This window comes from Pyrus communis, chromosome 3 (assembly GCF_041283825.1).
Source record: "Pyrus communis isolate YQ-2024b chromosome 3, ASM4128382v1, whole genome shotgun sequence".
Taxonomy (NCBI): Eukaryota; Viridiplantae; Streptophyta; class Magnoliopsida; order Rosales; family Rosaceae; genus Pyrus; species Pyrus communis.
Genome location: NC_142567.1, coordinates 693934 through 713218, shown reverse-complemented (window position 1 = coordinate 713218; position 19285 = coordinate 693934). Strand labels below are relative to the sequence as shown.

The 19285-nt window shown below is 34.7% G+C and overlaps 1 protein-coding gene across 1 annotated transcript; it reads left to right on the top strand.

Annotated features, from left to right (window-relative positions):
* Positions 1–6853: 6853 nt before the first annotated feature.
* On the top strand, positions 6854–8040 carry LOC137714913 (Plant invertase/pectin methylesterase inhibitor superfamily protein). The gene is made up of 2 exons (XM_068454073.2): positions 6854–7248; positions 7476–8040. Exons 1-2 carry the CDS (start codon positions 6988–6990, stop codon positions 7821–7823), a joined length of 609 nt encoding a protein of 202 aa, XP_068310174.2. The 5' UTR covers positions 6854–6987; the 3' UTR covers positions 7824–8040.
* Positions 8041–19285: the final 11245 nt, after the last annotated feature.

Here is a 19285-nt window from a genome sequence, read left to right as displayed (position 1 = left end):
GTTCCAGATACTGTTCATTTTAATGAAAAATTACATTACATTTTTACACTAAAAAATCAATCCTGATACTATTTACTTTACCCTTTATTTTGTCATTATCGTTAAAATTCAAAGTTTTCATATCATTTTCATTAGTTACTCTTTAATTCAATCCTAGGTCTTAAATCCCTTGGAGTGGCCTGAGAGGAATTAGAATTGTGTGCTTAACTTTTAGAGTAAATTGTAGCAATGGTCTTTTAATTTTGACCCAATTGGAGAAATGATCCCTCAACTAAAAAATCCATTACCATTGGTTCCTCAACTCATCAAAACGTGCAGCTATGGTCTCTCAACTAAAAATTCATTATCATTGGTTCCTTAACTTTAATTTAACTGGAGAAATGGTCCTCAATTTTAATCCAATTGGAGTAATGGTCCGTCAACTTCAACCCAATTGTAGCAATGGTCATTCCAATATAAGTCATTTTGACAAAATTCTAACAAAGTTAATGAAAAAGACCATAGCTACATGTTTTAATGAGTTGAGGGACCCCAATTGTAGTAATGGTTTTTCCAATATAACTCATTTTGACAAAATTCTGAAGAAGTTGACGAAAAGGACCATAACTACACATTTTGATGAGTTAAGGGACCAATGGTAATGGATTTTTAGTTGATGAATCATTGCTCCAATTTAATTAAAGTTGAGGGACCATTGCTACAATTTAATCTAACTTTTATATTGTGGTTTTTAGACAAAATAATCTGTGAGATTGGCGTAACTATTTGCTTTGGTCTCTGACAATGAAAACTGATAGAAGTGATCCCTGAGTTTGTCCATTGTAAATCATTTTGGTTATTCCATAAAAAATATGTCAATATCCTCGTTAAATAGAGAGATTGATTTGACAAAAAAATCGCTTAAAAATGTGGTTACATGCTTGTTCACTTGACAATCTAACGAGAATATTAGCAGATATTTACGGAATGACCAAAATGGTTTTTGGTAGACAAACTCAATGATCACTTCTATAAATTTTATTGTCAGAGACCAAAATAAGGAGTTATATCAATCTCATGGACCATTTTAATTAAAAGGGTCTTCATATTATCACTAATAATGAAATCGACATGGTACATTTATTTGAGAAATTTTAAATCCGGTGATAACATGTTTTATAAGAGCATCCCCAGCGTAGGGTTTTGCTCGGGGGAAAGGCTCCAAAAGCATGGCCCGAGGGCCGGTGGTGATGCTCCAGCGTGGGGGAGGCCGAAGGCAGGGGGAGGCCCGAGGGCCAGGCCCGTGAGGGATTGCCAGGCCTTGAACCCGAGGTGGGGCTGACGCCAGGGTGGCGTCAGCCCATTATTTAATTTTTTTTGTGTCAAGTGCGTGCACCCCACCCGCGCGTGGGGGCGCGTCGCCGACACAAAAAAAATTAAAAAAACCAAGTGTCAGTTACCGTTGGGAAGCCACGTGGCTTCCCACGGTGCGTTAGATCCTAATGGTCACTTAATGTGGACCATTAGATCTCAACGGTAAAAAAAAAAAAAAAAAGTCAGATTTAATATCCACCGTTTGATCTGAGATCAACGGTGGATATTAAAATGCTTTATAAATTAAAAAATAAATGAAAAAATAGTTTTAAAAATCTGAAAAGTTACCGTTGTGACACGTGGCACAATCTGGAGCGTTGGAATTCAAATTTTTTTATATCTAACGGCAGAGATTAATTAATTGAATAAAAATTTAAAAAAAATTCAAAAAAATATCTGAAAAATCTGAAAAAAATTGTAAAAAAAATTGTTTTTACTTTTCTATAAATACCTTCTCATTATCATCTACCTTACACAACAATTTCATATTTTCTCAACTACTTTCAATCACATTCCTTTCTTTGTCTCAAAGTTTGAATCCATTTTTTTTCAACAAAATGACCACTGGTGCATGTACGAATTGGTCGCTTATTGAAGATGTTGCGTTGTGTACTAGCTGGGTTGAAGTTACTCATAGTTCGCTTACGGGTAATGAGATGCAGTTGCGAAAAATGTGGAGTCTTATTCATACCAATTTTCTTGAGAAAATTGGTGGGAAAAGAACCAAAGAATCGATGTCCAGTCGTTGGAAATTACTTAGCCAATCATTTAGTACGTGGAGAGACGCTTTGGCACAAGCTAGTAGTAATATTCGAAGTGGGGAAAATTACTCGGATCAGGTAACAATATATTATTTATTTGATACCCAAATTTACATTATAATTATTTGTTTGTATTATTTATTTGTTACATACTTACATTATAATTATTTGTTTGTATTATTTATTTGTTACGTACAAAATTTATTATTTAATTGTTACTTATTTGTTACATTATAATTATGTTGTTTGTATTATTTATTTATTTGTTTGTTTGTATTATTTATTTACTAAACTTGGAACTCTAGCCCCATGTTATGATTAACATGACATATATATATATATATATATATATATATATTTGCTAGTTACTTATTTTCATTATTTACTAAACTTGAAGCCTTCTTACTTATTTTCATTATATTTGTTACTTATATATATATATGTATATATTTGCTAGTTACTTATTTTCATTATAATTATTTATTTGTTACTTATTTTTATTATTTACTAAACTTGAAGCCTTCTTACTTATTTTCATTATATTTGTTACTTATATATATATGTATATATTTGCTAGTTACTTATTTTCATTATAATTATTTATTTGTTACTTATTTTTATTATTTACTAAACTTGAAGCCTTCTTACTTATTTTCATTATATTTGTTACTTATATATATATGTATATATTTGCTAGTTACTTATTTTCATTATAATTATTTGTTTGTTACTTATTTTTATTGTGTAGGAACTTCAAGCACAAGCTTGGTACGCTGCCAAAACCAAAAGCAAAAATAAATCATTCAACCGGTGGGAATGTTGGAATATTGTCAAAGATTGTCCTAAATTTAGAGTTGTGCCAGTCGGTCCAGAAGTGCACATGAACAGCACCCGTCTACACTCTACACCCGATCATGTTCATGAAGATGATGCAGAAGAAGTGCCCGAAACGCCCCTCCCTGAACGCGCGTCGGGTTCGACCCGTTTTCCAATTAGGCCTGAAGGTAAGAAGGCTTCAAAGAGAAAAGGGAGTGCTTCGAAGAACGATTATGCAAAGTTCATGGAAGAACTTACTCGCCAAGGTGAATTGACTTTGGCGAGGGACCTGGCGAAAGATGAGGCTGATAAGGCTAGAGAGGCATCAAAACAAGCAGCTGTTGAGAGAGAATTTTATGCTAATGAGAGAGAAAGAGAGCTACTTAGGCAAGAAAGGGAACATGTTAGAGAAGAAAGACAGGCTCAACAAGATCGTGAGATTATGAACATGTCTTTAGAAGGGAAGTCTCCAAATTCTAAATTTTTTTGGAAGTCAGAGAAAGCGGACGTTGTGCGAAGGAGGCGTGCAAGAGAAGCAATAGCAAGCCAAGGTGGTTCTAGCACCGCAAGAGGAGATCATCCTAGCAACACAAATTGGTTAAGTGATGATGAATAGAGTACTTTTTGTAATCGGAGCCCATAATTTTCCAATCACTTTGGGTTGTAATTTATTATTTATTGTTTGTATTATTTATGTTGTTTCCAATTTCTTGAATATTTATTCAAATTAATTTGGTAAGTTATTTATTAAAAGTCTATCGTTCTAATTAAAAGTCCTTTACATAAACATAAACATAAAAAAATTACATATACTAAGAATTACATAAACATAAACATAAAAAAAATACATAAACATAAACATAAACATAAACATACTAAGAATTACATATACTAAGAATTACATAAACATAAACATAAAAAAATTACATAAACATACCAAATAATAAAACACACCAAATAAAATAACATAAACATACCAAATTCAAAAAAACACACTAAATGAACTTAATTATCTTCAGCTTGTTTCAATGCCCACTGGTGCTCTATCAAGTCAATTTGTCGGGCATTGTGCATGTCTGGCATTTGAAATGCAGTATATCGTTGAATGTGCCTTTCATTGTAACGTCCATCCCTTTGTAATGGCTCATGTTGCACGGGCTCATCGGTGGCGTCATGAGCACAATATATACGTGTTCTTGAATTGTTCATCGGGTCTGGCTCATATTCATCAACAGCTTCATAATCGTACTCATCTTCCACAATCATGTTGTGAAGAATGATGCACGTCATCATGATGGATCGAAGCGACTCTACATCAAACAATATGGCAGCACCCCTGACGATCGCCCAGCGAGCTTGGAGGATACCGAAACAATGCTCCACATCCTTCCTGCACCCCTCTTGACAGCTTGCAAAGTGTTTTTCCTTTGCACTCCGCGGACGTGGCACTGTTTTGACAAAGGTTGACCAGCGCGGGTAGATGCCGTCAGCTAGGTAGTATGGCCCGTCATACATACGTCTGTTGATCTCATACGTAACTTTTGGTGCCTTTCCTTGCAGGACATCGTTGAACACAGGGGATTGGGCAAGGACGTTGATGTCATTTTGAGCTCCCGGGACCCCGAAAAAGGCGTGCCAAATCCATGTATCAAAAGATGCCACCGCCTCCAGAATGATACTTTTTGCTCATTTTCTGTCCCCGTAAGCGCCTTGCCATGCACTTGGACAGTTTTTCCACGTCCAGTGCATACAATCAATGCTTCCAATCATCCCAGGAAAGCCACGCATCTCCGCCTTCTTCAACAGCCGCTCCAAGTCCATGTGTGTAGGTTTGCGGAGGTACTCAGCGGTGTAGATAGATTCGATTGCTCCGCAAAACCTCATCAGGGACTCAAGAATGGTTGATTGCCCCATCCTCGTTATCTCATCCACTTGGTCTGCAGATGCTCCATATGCAAGCATCCGCAAGGCAGTAGTAATTTTTTGCTCAGGCAGTAGACCCATAGCACCAAAAGCATCTTTTTTTTGCACAAAATAAGAATCATGGTTGCAAACAGCAATCATGATTTTGTTGAACAAATGTCGTTCCATTCTAAAACGACGTCTAAAGTACGTATCAGGGAATGCACTATTAGGAACAAAATAATCATCCAAGAGTTCCATACCTCGTCGTTGCCTGCTTCTATCAAGGTTTCCGGAACGGCTGGGCCTGTAGATCTGAGCCGCAGCTTGGATGACTCGACGGGAATGTGAGGCTCTACCCCTTCTTACTTCGTCATTTCTCATTTGACGCTCCTCATCCTCTTCCCTCTCATTTCTTACCCTCTGGTGATTGAAGATTGCTTCAGATTCGTTAAACAATTCTTCCTCTTCCTGATTGTATTCCCACATCATCCTTGAGGAAGAAGAAGACGACATTGAAAGAAAGAAACAGAAACTATGAATAATGATACAAATTTTTGTGAATAAGGAAGCAGAAACTATGAATAATGATAGAGATATTCAGAATTTTGGTGTGAGATTTGTGAGGATGGATGGTGGATTATATAGAGGATTCAGAAAGGATTAGGTTCTGCATAATGCCACGTGGCATGCCGTCATTCGTTACAAATCTGATGGAAATCTATCCTCAAAGATTGTGAACAGATTATGACACGTGGCATGCCGTCATTCGTTAAAAATCTGATGGAAATCTATCCTCAAAGATTGTGAACCGATTATGACACGTGGCGCGACGTGATTGGTTAATAATCTTATCAGAAATCCATCACCAATAATTGTATTATTTTGTATTATTTAATAATACTTCGGATAATGACACATGGCGCAACGAGAACGATTAAAAATCTTATCCGATATTACAATTAAAATTATTTTGTATTATTTTATAAAAAAAAAAAAAATACTAATATTTTATTGCCTATTGCCAGGGCTATTGAAGTGTAACGGTGGAGATGCAAATTCTATTGCCAGGGCTACTTACTGTTCATTAGGTGGATTGAATAGTGTATTGCCAGGGGGGAGGGCTCCAACGCTGGAGTTGCTCTAACAGGAGTACATTAATACAATGTAACGTTTATTACATGAGCACATTAATAACGCAGTGTATAGTTGCAATAATCCAACCAAAAAAGTACTCATCTGCATGTGATATGAAAAGATAATTGATACCAAGTGCCAAAGGAAACTAAATAAACGAGGGAAGTTGATGGAAGAAAAGGGTTTGGCTCAAGCTTTAGCTATCATGAGAAAAAAGAGAAAAATGTAATGATAGGGAGTGTGATAATCATACGTAGAACAAAACATTTTTTATGAAAGATCTAAATTAATTTATCCACGTGAAATAAGACTAATTGTTCTGATTCATTTGAACTAAACCAATCACATATTTAGAGAGACGGATCAATAATCTACTCCTAACTACATAGACATTGTCCCAACTTAATTACATACTGTTAGAACTTTATATTCAACATAATCTCCGTAACCTCACTTTATGTGGCTGCTAAAATTTAAATCCCTTTGAATATTTACCTTTATTTGTTTTCATATTAATCAATCTAACTTCTTGTAGTCTGAATTAATATACAAACATTCTATTATGCTATGAAGTACTATTCTAATTCTTTGTTCCGAAGTTTTTGATTCTTTAATTTTGATCATAGATACGATGAATTTAACAGTTAAAATACTAGAAAAAAACCGAAATATAAGTTCCTATTAATCATAATAATATTCCCTGCAGCCCCTTCACATGATTTTCACCATTTCAACCTAAGATTTCTGCTCATCAATCATATCCCCTCTCTTTCCAGTTGGCATTTTTATTGCAATCATCAGCCTCTCGCCTATGAAAAAAGTTCCCACACTCTGGGACCCTGTATAATAAGCTAGCTCAACCCTCTCAGATTTCACCATCTTCTCTGATTTAACGCTCTTCAGTTCTTCGTCATACTTTATCTGTGGTCACGTAGGAATCGTACCATTCAAGCCTTTTCTTACAAGCTTTGCCTAGATATACAGAGAAAAACAGGTTAAAATACTTTTTCCTTCAGCAATGAAAATGGCATCTTGTACGAATTACGTCTTCGTGTCACTCATTTTTCCTGTTATGTGGCTGAGTTTTTCCACTCAATTGGTATCTGGAAAAGGGAACAAAAACTACGTTCAAGAGGCCTGCAGTGTGACCAGGTATCGAGACCTTTGCATCCACTCACTGGCATCGTTTTCGACATTGGCCAAGAACAGCCCTAGCAGGTGGGCACGAGCCGGGGTTTCAGTTTCATTGAGCGAGACCAAGAGTGCTGCTCATTACTTGGTAATGTCAAAACTTAAAACAGAAACGAGTGGGCCTGCTACTAATTAACACCGATGGTTGTTCTCAACTGATGTTTAACCACTTGCTAATACATGCATAAGTGTGGGGTTTTATCAAAAAATAAAATAATAATTGGTGCTATTATTAGTAGTAGAACAGTTCACTTATATATTTGTATTTTGCTTTGTCAAGTTTCTGACGTGTAGATTTGTTACATTCTTCAACAGGTAACTCTGAAAAAGCACAGGCGTGGTATGCAAGGGAGAAACAAAGTTGCTTTGTCCGACTGCATTGAGTGCTTTGGGAACGCGATCGACGAGCTTCACAAATCACTCGGTGTTCTCAGGACGCTTACTAAAACGACATTCGACTCGGAAATGGCGGACCTGAAAACCTGGCTCAGTGCTGCCCTAACTGATGGATACACTTGCTTGGATGGCTTTGAGGGCCAGAAAGGAAAACAAGTCAAATTGCTACAAAAGACGGTTTCGAAAGTTACTCATATCACCAGTAATGCACTGGCTCTTGTAAACAAACTTGCGACTACTGGCTTGGGAAGCCTTCCTAATTTGTAGGAAGAGATTATGACTATATATGTTGTTATGTTGTGTTTAATTAAAGGTTTTTAAAAGATGCTACGTACTAGTCGGACTGCGGAATGTGGCTTAGTGTCTACAACCATAAGCGGACTAGGCGAATTTAAATAAATTATTATTATATCATATAAATAAATGTCTATCTACACTTATATCATATAAATAAATGTCTATCTACACTTAAAATAAGGGAAAATTAGAATGCCCTACATCTTTTCTATAGTTGTTAGATTAAACATTTATCCCTTTTAAATATTTGATTAAGGTGCTTTGATCAATTGCCACCTCAATAATTTTCTATTTATATAATTTCCATGTCATTAATTTAAATGCATTTATATAAAGGCATAAGGTAGCTTAGCAACTAATTGCCTATAATATAAGAATTTAATTTCATCAATCCCCTTCTACACATCAAATGACATTTTTTTAATAAAATTAATTAACAAATTCCTCATAACCTTATTATCAGTATTTAAAAAAAAAAGTCTCCTTCTATTAAAAATGTCTCAATAAGAAGTATTCAATACATATTTTTTCACGTATAGATATATAAAAAGATATACTTAAAACTTATGGTACATTTGAGAACAAAAGTATCGACTTTTGGTACATTTAGATTTCAAATGTACCGAGAACCTAAATGTACCAAAAAACCAAATGTACCCATTGTTATGTAACGTAACCCTTTTGGTACGTTTAGATTTCAAATGTACAGAGAAACCAAATGTAACAAAATTTCAAATGTACCATAAAACCAAATGTGCCCATTGTCAAGGAACCATTTTGGTACATTTAGATTCCAAATGTATCAAAAGACCAAATAAACAAAAAATCAAAAATGTACCACAAACCCAAATGTCTCTATCAGATAACCCTTTTGGTACATTTACATTCCAAATGTACCAAGAAATACAAAATATCAAACCCACTATAAAACTAAATGTGTCCATATTATAGGTAAATAGACGTAGCTATATAATCAAACAAATCTTTATTATGTGTTGGGTCTTCTAAATAATAAAATCTGACAATTTTTTTTATAAATATTCTATTCTATTCACCAAAAAAACAAAAAAAAAAGAAGTAAAATTATAACAAACAATAAAAAAATGCATAGAGATGGATAATAAATGCATAAAAACAGGGATAAAAGGAAAAGAGAAAAAAAAATGAAATGTACAGGAAAAGTCGTACAAAACTAAAATTCTAAATAAAATTGAACTTACGTGAAAAATTGAAATTAATAACCAAAATTTTAGGAAAATGTTTGATCAAATTTTCAAAAGAATTGTGTCACATCCTGGCCCGGGCTGGAACTGACACACCCTAACTTGGAAAGTCCACTAGGATTCCGAGTCAAGCTGTGCTGGTCGACACCTGGAAGGTGACGAAGCCATAAAAGATGATAATGTGTAAAATGTGAATAAATTTAAACTTAAAAGTGCCTATATACACAAATACGCAGTGAGTGGGTATGTACCCTTTTCACGCGTGATACAGAGCATAAGTAAGCACAGTAAGGTAAGATAATGATTATACTATCATAAGGAGCCACCTGAACTGGGAGTGCCACAAGTCCTTGTCGATACGGAACTTTACTATTAGAACCTGGAGAGGTGCAAAAATAGAAAACGTGAGTGGTCAAAACAAAGATTTTCAAAATCATTTCTGTTATCAAAGTTAGTAACCCCTTACCGTAAAACATGTATAGTTTCTAACAAATCATACTATGTAAAAGTATGAAATCAAAAAGTATACTAATAGTAAACCCGAAAGTATACCATTATCCAACATCTCATTAGCAATATAAATAATCACGTGCTTAATAAACGATACTAACATGCAAGTCAGAATCACCTATGGTGACCTGTACAACTGTACACATATATCACATCAATCAATGCTAGCACATAAGTTGGAGTCACATGTAGTGACCTGTACAATTTATCTGTATCTTATCACATATCTCATATACCAATTCCTGCACACGAGTCGGAACCACCTAAAATGGTCTGTACGACAGGCTGGGTGTAAATAAATATGCTCAAGTACTATGATCACGTGAAGGTTGTGCGAAGTATCGCAAGTCACCTACGAGTTGGAACCACCTAAAGTGATTTGTATGACAGGCTGACACCTACCTTGGATCCAAGGGGAATGTGTGGTGCAGGAGCTGAACGATCACGTGAAGGCTAGGCCTTGGCCACAGGCAAAGCACTAACACCGAGGTGCAGGTTTATGAGCTCTAACATATCTCAACACAATCATACTCACTACTATCACTATCATCAACATGTACTCACCTAAAACTTACCTGGACGTCCGCAACATCATTTGGCACTTCAAAGCATTCACAATAATTAGGTTCAGGTAATATAGACATGAATATGCCATGATGTAAATCTGAAATTCAACCATATCATAATACTTCGAGATATATAAACATATATACAAATGGCATGAAATGCATAAACTGTAACACCTCACTCCCGAACTATTTACTTTCGAGAGTAATCATCAATGATAAGTCCAATTAGACACTAGTTAGATTAACTATCATTACTTACCTTTCCTTACTTCAATTTCTTGATTCTTTACATCTTAATTTATGACCAACATTTAACTACCAAAACCTAAGGTTAGAACTTGCATTTTCTACCAATCTCCTTCACACTATTCAATTCCTCAAACAAGGCTATTGTTTCAATTATTTAGTCTCGTTTATTGTATGGTTGCATCTAACGTCTCATTAGACTGCTACGTACCCTAAATAGTGATCAAGCCATTCGTAGTTCACATCCATTATTTGTAGGTGACATGCATAAATCAATTTAAAAGCATTTGTGGAACTATTAATTATATGCCTATGATAAAAGGAAAAGACCCACTCACCTGGAGTCCACGCTATGATTCTCTAGCACACGCATCGAGGCGTCCCGAATGATTGGCGCCTGTGGCCAAGTCTAATTTTGCCGAGAAACACCTCAATTTTACATAATTCAGTCGGAAACCCTTAAGAGGGTGTGATTCGATTCGACCTCCATGCTCACTCCGACGCCTCCACAAGTGTTTGGGCTTTGTTCCTGAGGTTAAGGGGAGTCTATTTATGGTGGTAATTGGAAGAGGTAGCTTCAAATTATGGTGGAATGAAACCCAAACCATGCGCCCCCTTTTTGCACGGTTTTACCCAAAATTCACCAATTTCCACCCAATTTTCACATGAAAATGGAAGAGGGATCAGTTGGCATTGTGGTAAGGGTCATTTTTACACTAACCTTGTCGTCCAAGGTGGCCAGAGATGGGAGAATCCACCAGGTCGGGTCACGGGTTGAGGGAAACGTGGTTTCCCCCTTTTTCTTTTCTCCCTCCTTTCTCCTCCTTGCTCTCTTCCCTGGTTGGTCCCTCACTTCTCTTTTCTTCCTGATTGGGCAGCAACCCTTCCCTTATCCTCCTTTCTTTTTCTCCCCCAATTCTTTTTCTTTTTCTTCCCCCTTTCCGTCACATGCGCACACACTCACACACACCCATTGTCCTCCTTTTTAGGATATATTAAAATAATATAAATAGAATAGTATTTCTTCAAAATGCTTCAAATTCACTTCCGCTTGCGCTTACTCGGTCATATCGTCGAGTACTTCAGGAATATACCAAAAGAATATTTAGTATGTCTCACAACACGTTGGTCAATGAAAGTCAAAACCTTCGCCTCTAGGGCATTTTTGTAAATTCACATTTTAAAATTTATAAAATAATAAAATTTGAAACGGGTTGTCACAAGTGTGTGTTTAGTCTAAAAAATTAAAAAACGAGGCGCCTATATCAAAACTATATAGGAAGAGATTATGACTATATATGTTGTGTTTAATTAAAGGTTTCTATAAGATGCTATGTACTAGTTGGACTGCAGAATGTGGCTTAGTGTCTACAAACATAAGCGAACTGGGCGAATTTAAATAAATTTATTATTATATCATATAAATAAGTGTCTATCGACACTTAAAATAAAGATAAAATGCTATACAAGCCAATAAACTCAGTAAGTAAATATACAATTTAAAAGCTAAACAAGTCAATAAGCTCAGTAAGCAAATTAACAAATTACAAATATAAGAACAATTTTCACAACTGAAATTAATTTAACAAATTCTTTTGGGTAGGTTACGTTTTACCACTTTAACTTAAATAACCATTTAGTGTGCTGCCTACACTGCCTAGTCCCTCCTCGATTTTAGTGACCATTTTATTCAAAATTGCGATGGAACTCCAATGTCTACCACTTAAGTGCCGCCTAAGCTGATTTTTAAAATACTAGTTTAATTAACATATGATTGGGTGGTGGTAGATTTAGGGTTTTGCAGAATATGACTAATATTATGAAATAAATAAAAGCAAGGCGACATAATTGCATAAAGTGTGCAATGGAACAGTTTGGGGTCTACAACAAAATTTGATCTTGATTTTGTCTGCAATGTGTAAGAATACATTGATGCTAGTAGTGATTCCCAATGTCTTGGACCGACTATTCAACCACACAAACCTCAACCAAATTGCATATTGTTGTGTAACGAACAACATGCACCACAAGAAAAGTGAGCACCAACTACCTTAATTAGTAATTATTTTAGTAGCTGTTATTGGAGTAATAATAATATTGTTAATGAGAAAATAGTGGCAAAAATTCAAAATAAAATAAAATATATATATATTAATGCATTAGTCACCATTATGGTTTAACTATTACTTATTTTTGACTTTTGGCACAATTTTCTCATTTGCAAAATCATTGCTACCAAATCAACAACTACTATTTAAACAGTTACAAATTAGAGTAATTGTTGATCACTTTTCTTGTAATGATAGATGATTAACAAATCTATCAACATATTACATTCAACTTAACCACCTGAATTTATCATCTGAATCTATGATATATCTAACTAACAACCCGCCGTTTTCAATATCATGGCAATGAAATCCTAAACTAAGTGTCATATTGAATGTTTGTGAAAAATCACAAGTTCAACCAATTTAAACGAGGATGTCACGCTGTCCAACATCCAAGTAGTCACGTTCATGACTTTAAAAGACTCAACAACCTTAACAATCATGATAAACTACTGTTTGACCATAGGTAATTCCAGGAGTTGGAGCTGGGATCAACAAACACCAGGTTGGTGTGTGATGCGCGGCGTGTAATCTATCATGTCAACACACCTGTGGTTGCAAAAGAGGAATTGAGTCCTCTCCGGATTTCCATGTCCCGAGCTAGTAGATTCAGAGATTCGGACTATTCATTTTAAATCTACAGCCCTCATTAGTACATCTTACACAAACAAGAATCCGGCTCTATTTTACCCTTAAACAACCCTCATCTTTGAATCTGCTGACTATGAAATCCGAAGAAAATCTCGGTTCGCAAATGAGGCCCATAAATTCGGCCAACATTTGTTGTTGCAGATCTTATTTTCTTCTTCATGTTTGCAGTGGTTGGTACGACTCAACGTCGTCGTGTGGAAAGTTAATATTACCAAACAACGTGAAACTACAAACATACAAAATATATGTGCACGTTTTTATACTGTTTTTTTTTTTTTTTTTTTTAGTTAACGAGCAATTATTGAAGTTGGTGGCAAGGCTTTGTTAATACGTAACATGAAGGCGACAAATGAAGACTGTATTTGGTAATAACACACAGATTTCTCAGCTTCAATCGCTTCTCAAATTTGGTCTTTCCATTATTACGCATGTAATTGTGCTAAAAGTCCAAGATGGAGTGGGAGATCCGCCAAGTGCAAGAAAGAAAAGGAAAAGTGTAGCTTTCCTTGCCGACAATGAGAATTCCTCATCCAAGTCCTAATTGGATTGGTTAACTCCTTACTCTTAAAAGTTTGTAATCATATAAATATATACATTCGCGGCAATAGATTTGCCGTGACGAAATCACCGACTAGTCCTTTTAAAATTTTAATACAAAAAAAACACACACACGCACACATTGAGAACAGACGGTCCTGAGAGAGAGCTATTCAAACTTCCACCGGAATTACGACGAGGATTGTGCAGCCTTGGAGCCAAGTTTTCGAATATTCTTTCATGTCATCAAATTCAACCATGTCTTTCCTTAGATCAATCATGAACCAAGTCTTTATTTTATATTAATCTCAATTAATTTTTATGTTGAGTAATTGTTATTATGTTTTATTGTTATTAAATAACTAGCCATTATTTGTGTGAATAACTAAATTGTGATTTTTTTTAAAGGGGGACAACTGATGGCAAGCCACGGTTATCCATTCCTTTCGGGGATCGGGAAGACTCACGGAGGTATTTTAGGTTTCCCCTGATCACATGTCTGGTTTCCACACCAGCAACGGATTTCGAACCGGAGACATGTTGAGTTTAGGAAAAAGTTTCTCATAAAAATTACCAAGAATTACATAATCGAGTAGATATGTTGATTATGATTTGTACAATTTCCTACAATTATTCATTCTGCGTAAAGGGCTTTCAATTATCTAAATATGTGGCTAGATCTAACTGTGAGACTTGTTAATTTTGGATTGATATCATACAACTTCAACTATTATAAACTTGTTCCACATCTTGAAATTAAGGACATTAAATTTGAAAGTCTATGCCTTTTCAAGAAATCAACAACGTTAGTTTTGGAAAGAAAATAGTCGAGTATTTTTTTATTGCTAATAAAACAACTTGTTTGTGAGGTTAAGAGTTTGAGTTAGGCAGACTTCAACTTCGATCTTTTTACTTGATAATATTGGAAGTCGTTTTCCAGGAAGAAAATTGACGGCAAGTTAATCGACCTTAGTGCTTGGAGTGCATGGACGGCCCCCATGTCAGTTCATCTTTTGTGTTTTGTGTAGCCTTGATAGGTCAATTTATTTGCAGAAATCTATATGTCAAACAAATAGAACGGTCAATTTTTATGCATGGGACAGTTTTACTTTTAACAAAAAAACTATTTCTACCGGCCGAAAATAAGTGGTAAGTGATGACATAACCAATGTGAAGTGATGGCATCGCCATTGTTAAGTGATTATGTGAACAAATTTATGAAAGGCGTGTTTGTGGTTTTACTAACACGTCATCAATGAACTTTGAATTCCCGAATGGATCCTATTAATCAAGTGAATTTAGAATTTAGAATTTAACTTAAAAGAAATGACTAAATTTAGAGATTATTCAAAATTCCATAAACGACATATCAGTAGATTGAACACGCCAGACCTTTGGTATTTTTCCATGTCATAAATAGTTAGTAACATAACATATATACAATTTTTAAAACGCTATATAGTTATTTCGAATGTTATCTATATTCATAAGAAAATAAAAATGGAAAAAAACCTAAATATGTAATTTTGAATCTCGTGGGGACTACACCCCAATAAGAATTGGAAAAGCTTAAGGCTTTCTTGGAAAGTTAATGTGAAGAATATCGTACCATTGAGGCTGTTTGGTTGCCAAGAAAAAGTAAGCAACTTTTGTCGAAATTTTCCTCCACAGTCCATGCATCCTCTTCCTTTGTTCTCTTTTTGTTTTGTTCAAAACCTCACGTTTGTAATATTTGGCTTCATATTAATATACTTGTTAGACAAAGTTGATGATGATATATAAACTAAAACAAGAATAAACAATAAATAATATAATTAAAAGGTACCTAATTGTATTTATTTGCTAAACTTTCACTAATAAACTTGGCACCAAGTGAATCAATTGATCTTATTTTACGTTAATTCAAGTTTGATGTGCCTGATAACCCCAGAATTTTCATGTATGAGAAAGGTTGCACATCGCAGTCATATGTGACAATTCCATATATATATATATATATATATATATATATATATATATATATATATATATATATATATATGTTTGTATGTATGTATGCATGCTAACAAATTTATAAAAAAATAGAGGAAGAATTGTTAGGGTTAGGGTTTGTCCACTACAAGTTGCCTAATTCTGGTGGGTGGGAGGACTAGTTTAATTAAAAGGCTTGGGTCGTTGGTCATAGAATAGGCAAATAAAACAACCCTAATGCGGAGAAATGATTATTTTGGTAACTCTGTTATGATTTCCGTCTCTTGTTTGCTCCTTGATATCCTTTGTTTTAAAAGTTCTAACACTAGTGTTTTTTTTTTCTTTTTCTTTTCAAAATGATCTTTGCTCTACATTGTAACGAGTTTATAAATTGGTATTCATGAATTTTTAATTTAAAGACCAAAACTCCTATGGAGCAAACTCTAAACCTATGAATTTTCTCAAAGAAAAAAAATTCATAAATGATATTATTCTATTCGAAAACTAATTATATTCTTCTTTGGTAAATGAAAATATGATGGTCTTCTTTTTGCTAGGGCTCAATGGTTGAGCATTAAAACCACTCTCATCCTCCATTATAGGACAAAATCCTAACCAATAAAAGGAAGCTTCACATGAGGTAAGATTTTATATTTTCATTGTTGTAGTTATTTCAACGACATCGGCATGCCTATAGCTGCATTGTGAATGATATTTCTTGAAATCTATCGAATAAGCTAAACATAGTCCCCTCAATAATTTATTAGTTTTAAATTTATACTTTAAATCTATTGGTTAATTAAATAAACCACCGTTGGATGTTTTCAAATCTAACTATTGAATTTGAATCAAGTATTGCATATGAGGAGTTTGGCCTAAAAAAGGGGCTAAGAGGGGGATACATTTGGTCAGCGTAATGTCTCTTTGGCTAAATAATAGCCATGTAAACTCTATAAAATTATAGTTCAACTATCGGTTGAAGACGAATTTATAGACAACTCAGATAATTTTTTTTACTTTTAAACCTCTACTCTTCTCCAATAAAGATGAATTTAGTGGCTCCGCCGGAGTCTAATGTGTGAATAGTCAATTTAGTACTATTTTGTGCTCAATCATGGCAGTTGGTGGCCAATTTTGGCGGGGACGTGGGAAGTCATGCCAAGTGTATGACGCAGGTCATCAGCGTTACTTGTATATGAATGCTCCTTCTCCTCCGACGTGCAAACCAAGTCCTGTATTTGTGGGTCTCATTAACATGCATCATGTCCATGCATGATTGCACCTAAAACCCTACTACTACCACACAACCCACCCCAAATAAACATATAACCAAAACGACATGTAGACCACACAAACGACAAGAATATCAAATGAAATCTGCATAAGTAAATTGAGCTATGAAGGTTAAGGTGATCGAAACTCAACCGGTAAAGAACATTTGCTTATACATGCAATATTCAAATTTAACACCATCCAATAAAAGCAAGCCACCCGTGGTACTAAAAAAACCCACACGGACACTTAAATATTTTTATCCTTTAAAAAAAAAAAAAAAAAAAAAGGAAAAGAAAAGGGAACAACTGGTGGCAAGTCACGGTTATTCACCCCTTCCAGTTGCGGGGAAGACTCACAGAGGCATTTCAGCCTCTCTTGGCCACAAGTCTAGTTTCCACACCAGCAACAGGTTTCGAGCCCAAGACCTCCAATTTTTAATTTGAAGAAAGTTTGGCAATTCGTCATTTATTACTAGGCCACTAACTCGTGGTTATTTTTATTCTTTTTCTATAAAAGGAAAATTAAAACAGAAAAATTAAAATAAATAAAAAATAAAGAAAACAAAAAAGACCACCACCCAGTAAACCAGAAATTCACCGCGAATCCTCCTTATTAAAAGTGGTGATATTTTTATTTCAAGGACCCCCTACCCTAGGGAGGTACCCCCATTTTGGTTTATTCTTTTAGTCATATTACTTGTCAAACTTAACTTAAACTCATATTATTTGTCAACTTAAACTTGAGATTTTCTAATATGTTATGGTATTTTTCAATGGCTAAAGTCTTTGTTAAAAATTCAATAATTAAAATTTAACGACTAAAACTTTATGTTTATAAGACACACCGAAGCAAATTTTCACTTAAACTTAGTACCAAATAGTATGAGTCAATCGAGGGGTGCATGGATAATAAAGTGGTAAAGGGAAAGGGAAAGTATCCCTATTGACCAAAAGGAAAAAGAAAGGGAAAAAGTGTCCATATTGACCAAAAGAAAAAAAGAAAGGGAAAGTGTCCATATTCATCAAGGGCACCGTGACTAATTATTAGGTTACGTAAAGGGGGTAAATTAACTTAACAACGAAACCTAAAAAATGAAAAACGTAAACCAAAAATGAAAAGAATAGGGTACGAATCCATGGATAGATTCATATGATGAGAGTGAGAAACAGAAAAATATCACACTGGTTATACTCAAGATTTTGTCAAGTACGTGATCATATTAGGTATAAATTAATTTAGACGGTGGAACCAAATATTAAGTATTATATGTATGGTGGATGTGAGGGTAAATGAAGCGTCCAAATGACTCCAAGTCTCAACAAATTGCCTTTAATTGTAGGGTTAGGTCATTTGTTGACCTTTTGAGGCGGCATCCTCTTTCTTTAGGGTCACATGTACTCAAGTAGTTCATTGTGACCTAATTCTTATTCTATACAATTTATTTGTTAAAGCCTAAGGATGATATGCTCTTAATATTGCTTGAGAGATTCAAAAGTAAGACTTTTATCTACCTACTTTTGAAAGCTAAAATTTGTCACACAGTGCCTAAAAGAACCCCATTCAATAAGTGGACCACATTAGCTACTCGTTTTTAGGTTGGGCAGTAAGGTTGGAGAAGGGCAATCATCCATTTAAAGGCCAACATTCTTAAGACCAAAAAGTTAGGTGGAAAAAAGCAACAACTTGGACTTTTATGTAAATTACCAAAAAATACTAAAGCAATTGAGTTATGTGGTCGATTTAAAATTCCAACTTGGTCAAAAGTATTCTATAAGCTTATTTTAGTTTGCCAAGATTTCATTTATGTAAAACACAAAAAAGGCTCAACCAAAATCTCTAAATGTAGTGAATAAAAACAATTTATGTGCAACAATAGAGACATTTGTTTTCTATCTATATGTCTCTTTATGTCAACTCAACTAGTGGAAATTTGAAATCTACCATCAATTTTTTATAAATAAACATCTAGCAGGTGCTTCTCCTAACGTAGAATGGTTAGCAGATAAGTTTATGGAGCAGTTTGACAAGCATAGGCCGAGGAAGAAGCAGTTTGGACGAAATTTCAAAGTTCTTCCCTATGAGGCTCGAGCCTTATTTTTCTTTAGGAAGTAGGGTTTGATAGGAGTGTTTAAACAACTTTTGGAGTTGTAATCATACTTTTTAATTTTTATTATCAAATAAACTTGAGGTTGCCCTGTATCTTTGTTTAGGGTTTTATCGTTGAACAATCCCAACTTTTCCACTGCTTTCGTTGTGTTATCTTAGAAAACTAATTTTATAACCCAAAAGATATTTTAAAATTTTTCTAACCAACCCTTTTAGAACGTGATTTGATCCAT